The sequence below is a fragment of the Syngnathus acus genome, chromosome 10, assembly GCF_901709675.1.
Source record: "Syngnathus acus chromosome 10, fSynAcu1.2, whole genome shotgun sequence".
In the NCBI taxonomy this organism is placed as follows: Eukaryota; Metazoa; Chordata; class Actinopteri; order Syngnathiformes; family Syngnathidae; genus Syngnathus; species Syngnathus acus.
Window position 1 is genome coordinate 6,590,697 of NC_051095.1, and position 15,592 is coordinate 6,606,288.

The following is a 15,592-nucleotide window of genomic DNA, read 5'->3' on the forward strand; positions in this document are numbered from 1 at the left end:
GTTAAACACCCAAATTATAGACGATTCCAGATTTGGAGGATATTATGACAGTAATCTACATTGTTGAAAGCCGTATGCAACGAAATTTCGTTTTGTGTACACCTAGTGTTGACAAAATGACAATAAAGTTTGTCTAAGTCTAAATCTAATCTGACGTTATAGTATGTCTGGAAAAAAAATGACGCCATATAAAAATTGTTTGACGAATTGAAAGGCAAACATACAGTCACAACCGTTTTTATTAAAAAAAAGAAAAAAAGATTAAACTAAAAAACAAGCAGCAGGCTGACTTCCGAGGGTGACAATGAATTAGATTTAATAACAATGGCTCAATGGGATGAATGCAGTGACACAGAGCAACAGCAAAACAGAGGGATACCCAGACGGCCGCTGACCCACTTTGGTGATCCAATCGCGCCCATCTACCTTACTGACAATTAACAACGCGTCACGCCAAGGTAGTCACACACAGACTCCCGTTGTCTTTCCATTCCGGACGGACACCGGCTGCTGTTCAACGTTCTGCTCCCGCTCGATTCCAACATGAAAAGAAAGGCGAGTGCATGGAGATAAGCACTTGTCAGACAATTACTTTCCTTGTGAGGCCGGAGAAAGAAAGCGAGCGAAAGAGGAGGCTTTTTTCCCCACCGTGAGAGCACAGTGCAATATTGTTCATTGAGAAAAGAGCAAGCATACTGTGGCTCATCATAAAGTCCGGCCGGCATCCCACTTTCATGTTGCTGCAAGGAGAACAGCAGAAACAGGTGCGTCTTTGTGTGTCCGTCCATCAGCTTCTTCTCATTAAGCCACCACTGTGGAGGAAATAGGAGACAGCAACGGCTCCTTGTCTCTTCTCCTTCAGGCTTCCTCATCCGACCAAATACTGCAGCCGCTAACCCAATTGGTTTTACCAAAACTACAGGAGATTTCACCATAATATGACACATACATTCTCATCATATAAGTGAGGTAAAGACATTCAGAAAATAGCTTAAGATGATGATTGAAAGTGGTCTTGTTTTCTACCGTGCTAGTTTTGATGTGCTGCGCGAGGTTAAGTGATCGGAGCTGAGACAAAGGTGTCTGTGAGGCAAATATTACATAATTATTGAGGGACTAGTTGATTGCCTTGTCTGTTACCCAAACTAAGAGCACAAGAGTGCTCTTAAATTGGCCGGAATAGCTGCTGTCCATTATCTACTACCTGCGAGAAATTGGAGAGAAGTCTGTCCCTTTCCAAACGGCTTGTTTTCATAAACATAATTGTTTGATGAGACCATTTTTATGGTCTAAATGGTGTCCAAATGAAGCTTGAAGATTGTTACTCAGCAGCCTGCCACCACATCTGACACAAAGTCAAACTCGTTTTGGCCCAGCCAGAGTTCAGGCAAGTCATTGGCTCGGTCCAGTCCGAGCTCCACCACCAGCGACGTGAGGACCTCCTCGTCCACGAGGTCAAAGTCCATGACTCCGCTCGGACCGGCGTCCTGCGTCCCTGCACCCACCCCCGCTGCACCGAGGCCCCCGGAGGGCCCCAGAATCTGGTTTCCGCCTCGAAATCCCCTTTGGACGGCACCGGGCGTCGGGTGTCCCGCTGAGGAGCCCGCCAGGTTCTGGTAGTGCGAGTTGAGCTTCTGCAGCTGCATGCTGGCGATGAGGTGCGGCCCCGTCTGAAGGCAGAAAGGCTGCGGCTTGGGGGACGACGGCAGGGACGACGGGACGGCGCCCGGGGATGGAGAAAAAGGTCCCGCTGAGGTCTTGGAGGACGGGTAGAGGGAGTTGAGAGGACAGGAGCAAGAGGAAAGGTCCTTCATGGCACCACCAGTAAATAGGTCATCACCTGCACCGAATGAAACATCACGTTTTTATTCTTTTAAGTGTATATCAGCATATAAGTCAAAGGAAGAATTCATTTGTTCTCATCTCTCATGAGTCATTCAAGGCCTTTCTGTCTGCACGCTCTCGTGACCCCGGCCGACCAGTGAGGAAACGTAAGTCAGAGCCGCCTTGGTACGGGCCGGGTACGGTGCCCGGCGGGACCACATGACTCGCGTAAGACTCCAGCGCGCGTTTGTGTGCGGATTTGCTTGAAGTCTGCTTTTCCTCATGATCTATTGAGCGGCAAATGAACCTTGAAAAGCTGCCGGCGACGAGCGAGCTGACGGAACGCTCGTAGCGAGTCTGTGTGGGAGAACAACAGCCTGTTTGATTGGGTCACATGGCTGGATAAATACCAGAGATGACAAACAGTACTCCCATATAAGTAGAAGCGCATATAAGTTCACATAAGATATACACATCTCAGAAGATGTACGGGAAGAAAAGATTCATGTTAATTAATCAAGAAGTCAACCTTTCAATTTCTCAGTGTGGTTGTTGATTGATCATCTGCGGAGCCTGAAAAAAGACGATTTTGAAGGTCAAAATGTGCGTTGATAACTCAAATGATCCTGATTTGATTCACATCTCCATACATTGGAGTGTGTTAAAATTCAAAGAGTTTAAAATAGATATTTTCATTCCATTTGGATGGAACTGAAACAATTTTTCAAAAGATAAAATGTTCAAAATATCAAAATGGACTCCAGTGGACTCCAACCTTTGCGGCTCACCATGACAATCAACATGGACGCTCTTTGGACATGTTATGGAAAAAGTAATGAGCCCCCCCCCGGGGCCCCCGCCTCCGTTGCTATTGTACGTGGGAAACCTAATTGAAAAAGGCAGGCACGCAGCTGCACTCGACTGATAGAGTTAACACACACAATGACACCAAACAGCTGTCGGTGGCAGCTCGCCGCATGTGCATCTGTGTGTGTGTGTGTGTGTATTTATCAACTGATTAGTGTCACAACCAGGCTGCGCCAGACTGTACACAGCACAAAAAAACTATGAACTTTTTTTTTTACAGTGTTTGTTGCATGTGAGCTGAAACTGGCCAGGTAACTTTTGGACAACTTGACCAAACATGAAAAAACTACAGCCGCAGGTTCTACACGGCAAGAATTTGCAGTGTGAAGCAAATCATCACAAACCTCTTTGTGTGTGCTGGAGTGATTCCTCGATGGGCTTTCACTTTGTGTTGCTTGCCTTTTCTTGTTCCTCCCTCACGTCTCAAAGCTGCACATACAAAAATGGAAAACAGTTTTAGTCCAAAAGGGGAATTTTAATCTATTTTTTTGGTACTACAAAAAATGTCAGAGCAGTCAGAAGAATTCCATTCACCGACTTGAAGGCAGAAATGGATTCACCTGTTGCTATAATCACTGTGGATTATTTGACAAAAAGTACTCTTCATGAAAATGTTTTGGGCGGTATGATTTTTTTTGTTTGTTTGTCAGAAGTGATAAAAGAAGAAGCGTATTGATGGTTTGGGAGCGATGCCAGGATATCAGCTTCTCTTTAAAAACAGGACGACAAAGACGTTTTTGAGTCAGGAAGGATGCCGGGTGACGCCGACAGGAGACACAATATCTTGTTTTCCGGTGAACTTCCACCACTTTGCTTGGGCTTCCAAAGTGTCGATGAAGCGGCTTCAGCACGAGGTCTCGGCCAATCGGGCCGTGACAATTCCTGGCAGTGATTGCTCGCTTTGCAAATAACTGATGGATGACTGATTATTGGACTCTGATGCACAGTTACCGTTTGGAGCAATTCTAGGGGCCGGAATGTAAAAAGGCCTGCTCCTAAACGTGCTATACTTTTAATGGTTCTTTTGCAAACAACAAGCCATGTTGCCATAATTGCCATCTGTTGTTTGAACTTTGATGCAATTCTGGGGCGTGACGTGATGTCTCATGTTCGGATGAACTCGTGTCTCTTTGTTCATGTGTGTTGTCATTGTTTCCAACGTGAAACAGAAGCCGGACACAAGGTGTCGCTAGCAAATGATTGACCTCAATTCAAGAATTATGTCAATACTCACATGCACAAACTTGGCACAACTCATACGTACGTTGCTTAAACAACAAGTGACTAGAAGAAGTTACTCACCTCGCAGTGGACGGCCAGTCACGCTTCCAAGAAGATCACATTTGAAAGTGAGCAACTCAAATGGAGGGGGAAATACACACTTTGTGTTACTCAATTGTAACGCGCACAAAGTCGCTGTCAGCTCCTCAATGCTGAACGCAATACAAGTGCAGTGAAGGCGCCGCCTCGTTCCACTCTTCGCACTAGCAGTGTGTGAAAGTGAGTCAATGAACGTGCGTGTTGTGGGAAAACAAGGGGCTGGATCCCCCATTCGGGATCAGGATCTGGACGGAAGGGGAGTGACAGAGAGCGCGCGTGAGAGAAAGAAAGCACATTATCTCCTTATGTCACAAGATGGAAATAAAGTGATAAAGGTGCCTGACATTTCTAAAGAGATACATTTAGCTCCGGGCAAAAAAAAAAAAAAAAAAAGCAAGAACTTGATCATGAAGATAGTCAAAGTCTTAAAAAAAGCTATAAACAAGTCATTGTCAGTGTGTCTCTGTGGCGATTGCGTAAATGTAAGATAGAGCCAAATATGTAATAAAACATGAGCCAAGAAACAAAATTATTATGGATTCGGAGGCATAACGCTTGTGAACGGAATGCTAAAGTGAGTTTTGAGGAGTTTCTTTTAAACAAAAGTAGTGCTTTGCCGCCAGCTTTTGCCATTTATAGGCAATTATAAACCTTTTTCTGGGGATGTTTTTTAAGAGAGAGAGAGAGAGAGGGGGGGGGACTATATTTTCAATGACCCAATTTGTAAAACACATTCAAACATAAGAACGTTGGGTTGAAAGCACCAAAAACCTTTCAATTTCTTCTCCTGGAAGCCACGCGCCAATGTTTTCCCTCCAAACGTCTTTTGCATCAGAGCCGCAGCACTTAAAGCTGAAAGCCTGCCATCCATATTGTTTTCATTAGTGAATGTGGACGTCTCCTAGAGCACGTTCTTCAGATTCCCTGAAAAAAGGAGCATGAGTGAGAGAGAGCGAGAGTCAGTCAGTGAAGTGAGAGGTGCACACATGGACATAAGGCAAAAGAGGATGGCGCAGACGTAACTAACACACTCATGGATGATTAATTGCTCTGCCGCCGTCGAAGAGGATGTCAGTTTTTCTGGCTATTGTGAAGCTGTCAACTTTGTCCTGCATGTGTACTTTTTATGTTTTGTTTTTAAAATATGGCCTCAAACTGAGTTTAAAGCTTAACAGCGCCCCCTAGTATGAACCAATTCGCCGTGGCCACTGTATTTATATTGGAAAAATATATTAAAAAAAAAAAAAAAAAAAGAGGATCTGCTAGCCATCAGTTAGCCACACCCACCTTTTAAAGGCTTTGTTGACAAAAACTCATTGGCAGATGTCTGACTTCACGAGTTCTGCCTTAGTTTGTTTGTTTGTCTTTGGCTGTTGAGATGTCACAAAGACAAAAACGAGGGTTTCACATCCAGCTCACTGTAATTTAATTAGGACATGAACGAAGTGAGAGCATCCAGGAGCAGTTTCCTGTGTAGATTACGAAACACTAATTTATTGATATGCCTGAAGCCAATTGGCAATGGCGGCGGCCAGCTGACTCTATTTTATCTTACAATCCCAACATTGTTACAGACACAACATGGCATTTTTGCTTGGCCATCGTAATTGAGGACACATCTTCACTATTTTGGGGGTGCGACTCGCCACCCAGGGCGGGAAGGGACAGCAGACAGGAAAGGAGGAAGTGGGAAAGAAAGAGGTGGGATCCTTCCCTTTTTCCCATTGTCCCAGAGGCGTAGCCAGGAATTTTTCCAGTAGGGGCGCACGCCCACAGGAAAAAAAATCGAACATCACCCACGCCGTTCGCTGATCGCTAAAACAACGTCCGGGAGGCAAACGGTGAATGGATAACATCGCGCACATAGAATAGCGCAAGCACATTCGCGCAAGACCGAAAGAAAAAAACGGCATGAAAATGAAGAATCGAAAAAGCTCGATTTCTTTTTTTTTTTTTTTTTTTCAACCGGGGCGCAGGGAGTCCTAACCGGGGCGCCGCCCCGGCTCGCCCCGGCTTGGCTACGCCTCTGCATTGTCCCTCCCTTTCCCGTCTGACTGAGTGGGTTACTTCGTGTCATTTCCACTTAGCATATATATTTTCTTCCAAGAAACATTTTCAAAAATGACAAGATTTTAACTTTTCAAATGTCTTGTCATGCTTGTAAACACATTTGTTGTACATTCCAAAGCAAGATGGTATTACGTGAAGAAATCTATTTCCGATTGTTTATGAGAGATTTTATTCCGAAATAGAATAGTGTACTCATGTCGCCACTGGCCACAAAGCGAGTTCGGTTCTCTGAGTTCAGCTTTGCTTGGTCATCGTGGGTAATTGGGAGTTCTTGTACGTAAATGTACAAAGATGTTATTGTTATAATTACTCTAGTTTTGTGTGCAAATAAAGACTTGCTCTCGGAGCCGAGGGGAGTGAAGTGCACTGAAGAAAGCGAGGGCAACACGCACATGACACACAAAGAATGTGGAAAGAGCAAAAGAAAAATAGGCTAGTTTGTGTTCAAGTAAAATGGCTTCATTGTGTCCAATAATTAGCTGTCAGCCTGCCATCATCTGGCTGGAAGAGTCTGGCACAGAGTGCTCACACCACACGCACACGGAATTGTTTGGATTGTTTTGGCCACTAGAGGGCAACATGCACGTTACAGCTGACTATTTGCGAATGGGAGTGGTGCAGAGTAAAATATAAGCAGGTGCTGTGGTGTGGTCGGATATCAAGATACTTTCTCAATTAAAAAAAGAAAGAAAAAAAAAGAAGCTTTTTCACATTTGTACATGGTTTTAAAACCTATTATCGAACTATCTTTTTCAAAAACTATTTTTATCATCATGATTCATGTACCTTGTCATTTATGTAAGTATTCTCCTTTGAAATGTATTTCATTGATTTAATTCTGCAGCCTTTAACCCATTTGTTCCTGTTGAATTAAATCAGACACACCCTGTTTCTGATCTTCTTATCCTGGAAGTAGCAGTTGTTTCAATCCACCGCCTTGCGCAAAAGGACGTCGACGCCTCGATTGGCAGGACGTGCGGAATCAATCAATCAATCAATCAATCAATCAATCAATCAGTCAGTCAGTCAGTCAGTCAGTCAGTCAGTCAGTCAATCAAGCAAGTCAGAAATTCGGGCGTCCAAGTGTTCTCACTCATTTTCTTTGTGATAACAAATAAGTTTTAATATTTAGGTGCGCTTAAGGATTGTTACAATTGTATCTATCTTTATGAATTGTTTCATCAAACTATACATACAAGCTATACAAAATACGACTATTTGGCGTCCAAATGACCACTCCTGGAACCGTGAAAACCGTTTGTCGGGTCTCAAGTCACATTAGGGCGTTTTATCAGCCTCTTACGCAAAACAAGAAAATTGCTGCTTTCAAAATAATACATATTTGACTCTAGCTTTTGTTTTGAAAGGAAGTGCCTCCGAATCCGGTTTACTATCCACGCTAGCTTCACGAGGCACTTCGGAAAATACACCCAGTGCAGCAGCAAAACATTAGCTTAGCTAACCGGCTAGCTTCAAGTGCGTTGGTCTTTTGATAAATCATCTATGAGTCGCAAGAGAAATCAGACTTATTCAGGCACTCACCTGTCCCCCGAATTACAAGGAGCATTCATGGAAACTCCTGGGTCAACGTGCCGTCCCGACGGCGACTTCCTGAATCTGGAGTCCGACGAAGAGCTTCTGTGCTCGGTGAGCTCGGTCAGCGAACACCTGGGCAGGAACATCAGCGCCGCTCTGGACGCCGCCATGGCCGAGATACGACACATTCTCGGCATCCGGATACGGGCGCTCAAGATGGAGCTGAGGGACAAAACCGACGAGATTGCGCTGTTGAAAGCGAAGCTAAGCAACGTTAATAGAGATGCCAAGGAGGCTGTGGAAGCGCCTCCTGATGCTACGGAGGCTCCAGACGCTGCAGAGGCTTCCGATGCCGCCGCCTTCAGAAGCTCCAAGATGATCAGCGTGGATCCAAAAAGAGAGAAAAAGTCCCTTCTGCCCGGGGTGAAGAAAGAAAACATTGACGCCATTTGCAACTACTTGATGAAAGACAAGAACTCGAGGGGGGCCACGGAGATGGACGGAGGTGACCAGAGCAGCCAGGAGGAGGATCAGCATCCCCTCCAGCTGTGGCCGGATGGCGGGATGAGCGTCTCCGGGCCTCCTGGACACACAGATGACATCTTCAACATGCTGCCGTCCAGCAGCCGACGCGTGTATGACTACGAGTGGATTGCACCCATGGAGTATTCGTCAGACCTGAAGGGTAATCACCTCAAATGCTGTATATTTAGAGCACAAGTCTAGAAGAGGTTTTTTTTTTTTTCTTTTTCCCCCAGTAGAACCTTGTAGCATGTCGGTCCCATGTGCTATGCTGCCATCTTGTGTCATCTTTAGACAAACAGTCATGAGTTGTCGTTGCAGTCGGGAAGCAGCCGGAGTGTGACAATGAGGAGGAGGACGAAGGCTCTGCGGAACAGACTTCGTCTCGTTTCCCGCACGTCCAGCCCGCCGGTTTCTCTGCTGTGCCCGGTTCCCCCGGTGAGGGTGGCACACATCCACTCCCTGAGGCAGGTGGGTCGCGTCACATTATAAGTAAATCATAGACCAAAAAAAGTATGCCATCAAGTATTTGTTTGTGTTTCCAGGCCAGCAGTTCCCCAACCACACCTTCATCTGCTCTTTGTGCGGAACCTTCTGCCCCGATTCGACATTCCTGGAGGAACACGTTAAACTCATCCACCCGGACACTGCTGGCGCTCAAGCTCTGCAAGGCCCGCAGACCACCGCCGGAGACCAAGGACAGGCATTGGACGACGGGGAAGGAGGACCTGTCAAAAAGGAGGTCCCACTCAAGGGCAGGTACGAGTGCGACGACTGCGGTCGTCATTTTAACTACCTGGGCAACCTCCGGCAGCACCAGCGCATCCACACCGGGGAAAAGCCCTTTGTGTGCCCGGACTGTGGGGAGCGCTTCCGCCACGCCGCCCGCCTCAAGAGCCACAGGCTGGTGCACAGCGGTGACCAGAGCCCCTTCCCGTGCCTCCAGTGTGGCAAAGGTTTCTCCGTCCTCTCCGGCCTCAAGAGACACCAGCGGGTGCACACCGGAGAGAGCCCATACGCGTGCCCGCAGTGCGGCAGGCGCTTCAAGGAGCTGGGCAACCTGTACACCCACCAGAGGATTCACAGCGGCGCCACGCCGTACTGCTGTCAACAGTGCGGACGCAGCTTCCGCCACCTGGGCACTTACAAGAGTCACCGGTGCGCACCTCCACAGTGACCTGAGTCGGCAGACCGCATCAGAGTTGACTTTGCGTCAAGTCCGCCCGCAGACAACTGACAATTGGCGTTATCCCGGCGGTCTGCTCACGCAATACGGTCACGTTTTCCGATGACATCGCGCGGCACGGCGGCCGATCCTCTGCTGATGCTAAGCGTGCAAATATCGAGTCGTGTATATAACCTACGTTGTGTGCTGTTACACACTATCTTGTGTGAAACGAGCGTTTTAGGTTTCAAAACAATTGAAGTCAAAGCTAACCACTGACAATCCTTTTTTTCAATAAATAAATACAACCTATTAACAATATCAGTGTTTTTTTTTTTGCCTTTTCATGATGTCAACTGACTGTGCTGCCTGTGCCTACCCACCCATCTGCAGAATAAACTTGTCATTTTCAAATGCATAGGACAAAAGTATTGCTTTGTGTGTGTGTGTGTGTCTCTCTCTCTCACACACACACACACACACACACACACACACACACACACACACACACACACACACACACACACACACACACACACACACGTGCAGGAATCAAACTCACACAAGACAGACACCATCAGTGACTCCCTCACAAAGAAATGTGAATTTCTTCCCCTGCCAAAGTTGGACTTCAAGATCCCATCTCAAGATTATTGGGGAAAATGTGACTTCTCTTTAAATCTGTAATCCATTTATTCTTACAAGCTTCTTGACAAAATACAACTTTACTCTCCTAACTGCAAAAAAATATCATTGCAAATTTACAATAAAATAAAAACATTGCGATCGTATTTTTTCCTTACAAATATCCTTAACTCCTGACATGATTTTTTTTTTAATGACTTTTTTTTTTTTCATCAAGAAAATGCTTTTCAATCCGAAAAATATGCCTTTTTTCCTGACATGAGTTTTTCTTTCTAATACGACTATTTTTTTCTGGAAAATGCTTTTTAATTCTGTGTTTAATTGTGATCATGATTATGATGAGTAAATTCTTCCGCGGACCGGTCTGTGAGCTCCTCAAGTCCAGGCCCTGGACTGAGCTGTGGACTTAAGCAAGTTAACGTATTGACTTGAAAAGTGCCAACCCATCCTCCAAGAAGAAAAAAGGAGCTCAGGTCATGTTGGATCAGTCTGTCAGCTGATCTTCTTGTTTACCAAACTTTTTGGTACTCGCAGGCCACTTGTCGTGTGAGCCGATCTGATGAGGCGAATGTGAGAGGCAAAAGTGGCAGCGTCGTTTTAAAGCTAACTCAAGGGCAGAACATTTGAATTCCAAAAAGACTTTTAAGCTTCTAATTTGACATCAGAAAGAAACAAAATGACAAAAATCCGCCCATTCACTATTTCGGGCGAGAATGTTTGAATCTCATGATTGTTGTCTTACGTTGTGAAGTGTTTGCATGTAATTATTTTTTTTTAAAGGCTAATCAATCAGTTGGAAAGGTCTCGTTAGAAATGTCTTGTTACTCGTGTGCTTTCGTAACGGGATGAAGCCATACACCAGCGTCCATTTGTCCATCCGTCCGTCCTGGTTGTGCTGATGAAGCACAGACCACTTGTAGTCAAACAGTTGTGGTTCTTCTGAGAGCAAGGGTGTCAAACTTATTTTTGCCGCAGGCCGCATCATTGTCATAGTTTGCCTCAAAGGCCCATTCAAATGATCATACCCAAATAAATGTATGAACATTTCATATTGTAGTATAGGCTACAAATCAAACTGATGAATAACTAGTTTTTCAAACAGAGACGAATAAAAACTGTTCAAATTTTCAAAAATGAAAGATTGAAATCAAATCAAATATTTAAAAATATAAATGATTTAAGAAAATTGAATGGTAGTATAAAAAGCTATTAACATTAACAAATTTGGAATTGACGTAAGAATTCGATGCACAATTTGTCTTCGCGGGCCACCTAAAACGATGTGGCGTGCCGTATCTGGCCCCCGGGCCTTGACTTTGACACCTGTGTCTTAGCGTTTTGAATTGCTTCAGAAACGCGGACAATAAACTCATAAGGAAAGAGGGCACGGTGTGACCTATTTGCCTACGATGCCTTTGCATATGTGACTTTGAAGTAATTACTCAAAGTATGGGGGACCTTTGATAATGTACACAAATGCTTTCTGAAAGTCTTTGGTAAGGCAAGCCATTTAGCCACAGATGCTTTCAGCCATATTGAAATGGGACGGAAAAGTTGAGAGAAGGATTAAGACGTAAGAAAAATGAAAAGATTGAACTCGACCAGTCTGTTGACGTTCAAAAATGTTGCAAAGCACAAATACGAAGCGATTTGCCATCCAACCGGACGCCCTTTGCAGAGAGAGAGAGAGAGAGAGAGAGAGAGAGAGAGAGAGGCCGCTAGCAGTCACCCGAGTGCAAGGCGGCTGGGCGGGTGTTCTCCAAAGTTCTTTGGATTGTGTTATTTACAGTGGTTGGGGCACCCCTGATTGCTTTCGAGATGTTCCATTGGGAAAATGACCGGTTGTCGGGATCGTCAATTTCACTTCAGTACATCGTCGTACAGTGGCAGACAAAAAGAGGGAAGTGGAGTTTACACGATTGACCGAAAGATGACCCAAGGAGGCCGCTGCCTAAAGTTGGGCACCCCAACAGAAAAGTGCCATGTCACACTCACTATTTAGGAGCTGGTCCATTTGCAGAAAGAGCACGACCTACGTAGCGTCCTGTGCTTTTGCGCTATATTCTGACTGTCTGCTGTATGCACACTTGCTCCGTTTTTGCTCCTCTTATTTATTATGTTGTTTATTTATTTATTTATTTATTATTTATTCATCACTCTTATTTATTCATTGTTTGTGCCTTCTTGTTTTTATTTGTTTGTGTTGTTCACTTGTATGTATTGTTAGGCTACGGATTTGAGTTATTGATCTGACTCCAAATTGCGATCAACACTTAACACAAGAGTTGCTATGTCCTATTCCACACCCTGGCGCACCGTCCAATTTTGCGAGTTCGTTCTGTCAAAGAGAAGACCGGTAGATCAATTAGACCGAATTTACCAATTGTTTATTCCTGACGAAGCAAACTAATACAGGCGCCTGGGTCCCTCACACTAAGATTGGTGTGTTCTTGTGACCATCAAGAGACAACACATTCTTCCGGGTTGCCCAGTTATAAAGAAAGACAATATGAATATTCAAGCAGGCAAAACATTGCGTGATGATTGGTGGATGGCCATCTCCTCCTCGTCTGGGTGTTGTTGCTGCTGAGTGCAGGTGTCTGGCGGTTAGGTACGAGCACCAGGGCGAGATGTTATTCTCCTTCCTCGCCGGCCTCGAGATGTTCAAATGAGGTGTCCTCCCTGTCTGGGACATCAACACTTTGTAGAAAATAAGTTCATGCAGTGGCCTTCACTTTCCTTAGCGCCCATCATGCAACTACTGAAGATTCTATTGATATGATTAGGAGTCTAGCGCAGCCTTAATAAAATATGTTTGCAAACTGCCGAAAGCACATTTCCCTTGAGTATATTGTGGACTATGTCTTGTCACCGTGGGCTAGTGGGAACGTAATTTCGATTTCTTTGTGTGCATGTGAAGAAATTGACAATGAAGCAGACTTTGACTAAGTAGCATCACTATGTTCCTCGCTCACTGACAGTGACAGCTGAAATCTCTGCGCTAGCTGTTTTTTCGTATCCTTGCCCTGAACCACGACGTCGAACAATCTTTGCTTTCAGGTCGCTTGCCGGTGGTTTGGAGGCTCCCACGTTTCCGCTCTGAATTCAGAGGAGATGCAAAGAGGAGAAGAGCTTGCAAGCGGCCGGCCGTCCGGCCCCTCCGTTTCATGTAAAGAAGAATGGTCCACATGTTCTCGTCCAGCAGAATCGGGACTCTCGCTCACTGGGAGCCTCTCGAGGCTGCTGTTTCTGCCAAAGGAGGATTTTCTCTGGCCAAATGGATGCACGCAAGCGGCCTACTTCATTTTATTCCATTGCACACTTTCTGCCAACTTCATTTCACGTCTCAAAGATCACTGTGTCTGATACATTGAACTGAAATGAACAACCAATGATTCCTCCAGGAAAATCCTGAAAAGGATCAGGGCTGCCCAAACCTCTGCATACGTGACGAAACAAAGGCAACAAATGGTGTGTGTTTGTGTCATGATCTCGGCGGACGCATGACTCCCGCAGCGAGCAAGCATGAGAATGGAGATTTGCAGTCCATCACTTTGCCAACAGCAGTCATGACGATGATGCAACCTTGCCGTGAAAAACACTTGCGGGTGGCTGGAGGGGGGCCGAGGGAAGTCGAGGCCTTCAGCTTTGCCTTTGTCCTCTGATGCAAAGGCACAGGGCAGTCAAAGGTGCGGACCGCGGGCCGGATCACAAAGCGAGCCATTCGTTTGAAGGCTTTGAATTCTGACAATGTCGCTCACGCTGGAGCGAAACGGACGTTCTGTCTTTATGAGTGCGATTCCAAACGTTGACATTGCAATATGTACACACACGCACACACACACACACACAGACATATGTGTACACATGTAGACACATATATAAATAAATATATATATACATATATGTATTGCTTTTTATGTATTTATTTCTTTAGAATCCACTTCAAAGAATGTGTGTCAATACTCATTTTATGTTATGCAACCTCTGCACAAACGATAACAAAGTCAAGCATGATTTTTTTCAGATCGATGAAAAATGAAAAGGAATTGACAAAATTAAATATATATATGTGTGTGTGTGTGTGTGTGTGTGTGTGTGTGTGTGTGTGTATTTAATTATTTATTTTTTAAACTCCACTTGAAAGAATGCGTGCCAATACCGACTTTATCTTATGCAACCGATGGACGAACTATAAGAAACGAAACTCAAGCATGATTTCTTTTTCAGATCCATGAGAAGACAGGTACTTTATTGTGATGATTTTAAGCCGACTCCAAAAAAAGCGTGGCGCGCCATTTTGCACATTTGGCTGACTCATTTGCCTGTTTGTCTTGAACTACTTGACTAATGACGGACGGCAGTCATAAAGTTAAACTTGCAAGCCTTCACAGACGCTTTGACATCAAGCTAAGCGCGCGTGGGCTCCGCGTGTCAAAGCGGCTTGACGTCACGCACGTTGCGACTAGTAGGGAGCGCTCGCGTCCGATCGTCACTTGGTTCGCTTGTCGAGTCGGAGCAGCCAGCCAGCCAGCCAGCCTGCCAGCCTGCCAGCCAGCCAGCCAGCCAGCCTGCCAGCCAGCCAGCCAACCAACCAACCAGCCAACCAACCAACCAACCAACCAACCAACCAACCAACCAACCAGCCAGCCAGCCAGCCAGCCAACAGCAGCCAGCAGCAGCCAGCCACCAGTCTGTCTCTGTCTCTCTCTCTGTCACTCTGTCTCTCGCTCCTACGCGGTACCCCTCGTCAGAATGAAGCTCGTGACAATCATCTTGCTCCTCTGCGTCCACTCGGCAGGTAGGAAAAGCTTTCACACACTTTGGTCCGCTGTCAGTGGAATCAAGTTGGTCAAAAGCGTCAATCCAAAGGACTGCAGCCAATAAATGGATTGTCATCAAAGCGTAAAGCGATGTTGATTTGAAAAAGGGCCACTTTGTTGTTGTGACGCTTGCAATGTCTTAACCCTTCATTTTGGGAATTTGGACGTCGTCGATTGGCAAAATGGCTCGCCGAAAGCAAAGTGCACAAATGACAAAGAAAGCTCAATGCGAAACTGTGTTTGGAGGATTGTTTTGTGCCTTGAATTTGTTTCTAAGTAGCTTTCTGTCTGTACAATCCTTGGTGTCCTTTTACACCGTGGGAGTAAGCGCATGCGCTGGCTGGCCACCTCTGCTTTTCCAGATCCGGCAGATTGCAAAGGCGAGAAGGGTCTGGTGAAGTTCTGCAATGGAGACGACAAGCTCGAAATAACAATCACCACCACTGAGACCGTCACATGGAACTTCGGAGACGGCGACCTCCCAACAGGAAAAACGATAGATACAACAGATGGATCCAAAAATGTTATGACGTTGCCCACCCTGACAGCAGCGCACACTGGCGTGTACAAGGCCACCTACGACCCGAACAAGGTCGAGAAGTTCACCATCATTGTTGGTGCCAGTGAGTTGCACGACCATTTGATTTTGTGAGCAAATTGAGATGGAAAAGAGCCAGTCACATCCATCTGCGTGTGTGTGATTTGGCCGCCTGCGCTTGGAGGTGAATAACTCTATACAACTCTTTTGGGCTTTTTCAGAGACCTGCACCGCAGGCACCAATGAGTGCATCGTCAAGCCGGGTGGCTCCATCCATCTGGA

At 45.6% G+C, this 15,592-nt stretch overlaps 2 protein-coding genes across 3 annotated transcripts; one reads left to right on the forward strand and one right to left on the reverse strand.

The window, feature by feature from the left end:
* Positions 1 to 1,000: 1,000 nt before the first annotated feature.
* Positions 1,001 to 7,721, reverse strand: cited1 (Cbp/p300-interacting transactivator, with Glu/Asp-rich carboxy-terminal domain, 1). Of its 2 annotated transcripts, none has more exons than XM_037260891.1 (5): positions 7,624 to 7,721; positions 4,783 to 4,935; positions 3,994 to 4,256; positions 3,036 to 3,120; positions 1,001 to 1,840 (listed from the first exon to the last, which is right to left on the reverse strand). In XM_037260891.1, exon 5 carries the CDS (start codon positions 1,812 to 1,814, stop codon positions 1,326 to 1,328), a length of 489 nt encoding a protein of 162 aa, XP_037116786.1. In that variant the 5' UTR covers positions 1,815 to 1,840; positions 3,036 to 3,120; positions 3,994 to 4,256; positions 4,783 to 4,935; positions 7,624 to 7,721; the 3' UTR covers positions 1,001 to 1,325. The 2 variants fall into 2 exon arrangements, with proteins under 2 accessions (XP_037116786.1, XP_037116784.1); XM_037260889.1 differs by having other exon boundaries at positions 4,783 to 4,912; positions 7,624 to 7,719.
* On the forward strand, positions 7,467 to 9,625 carry znf16l (zinc finger protein 16 like). The gene is made up of 3 exons (XM_037260870.1): positions 7,467 to 8,302; positions 8,461 to 8,610; positions 8,685 to 9,625. The coding sequence occupies exons 1-3, from the start codon at positions 7,585 to 7,587 to the stop codon at positions 9,314 to 9,316; spliced, it is 1,500 nt and encodes a 499-aa protein (XP_037116765.1). The 5' UTR covers positions 7,467 to 7,584; the 3' UTR covers positions 9,317 to 9,625.
* Positions 9,626 to 15,592: the final 5,967 nt, after the last annotated feature.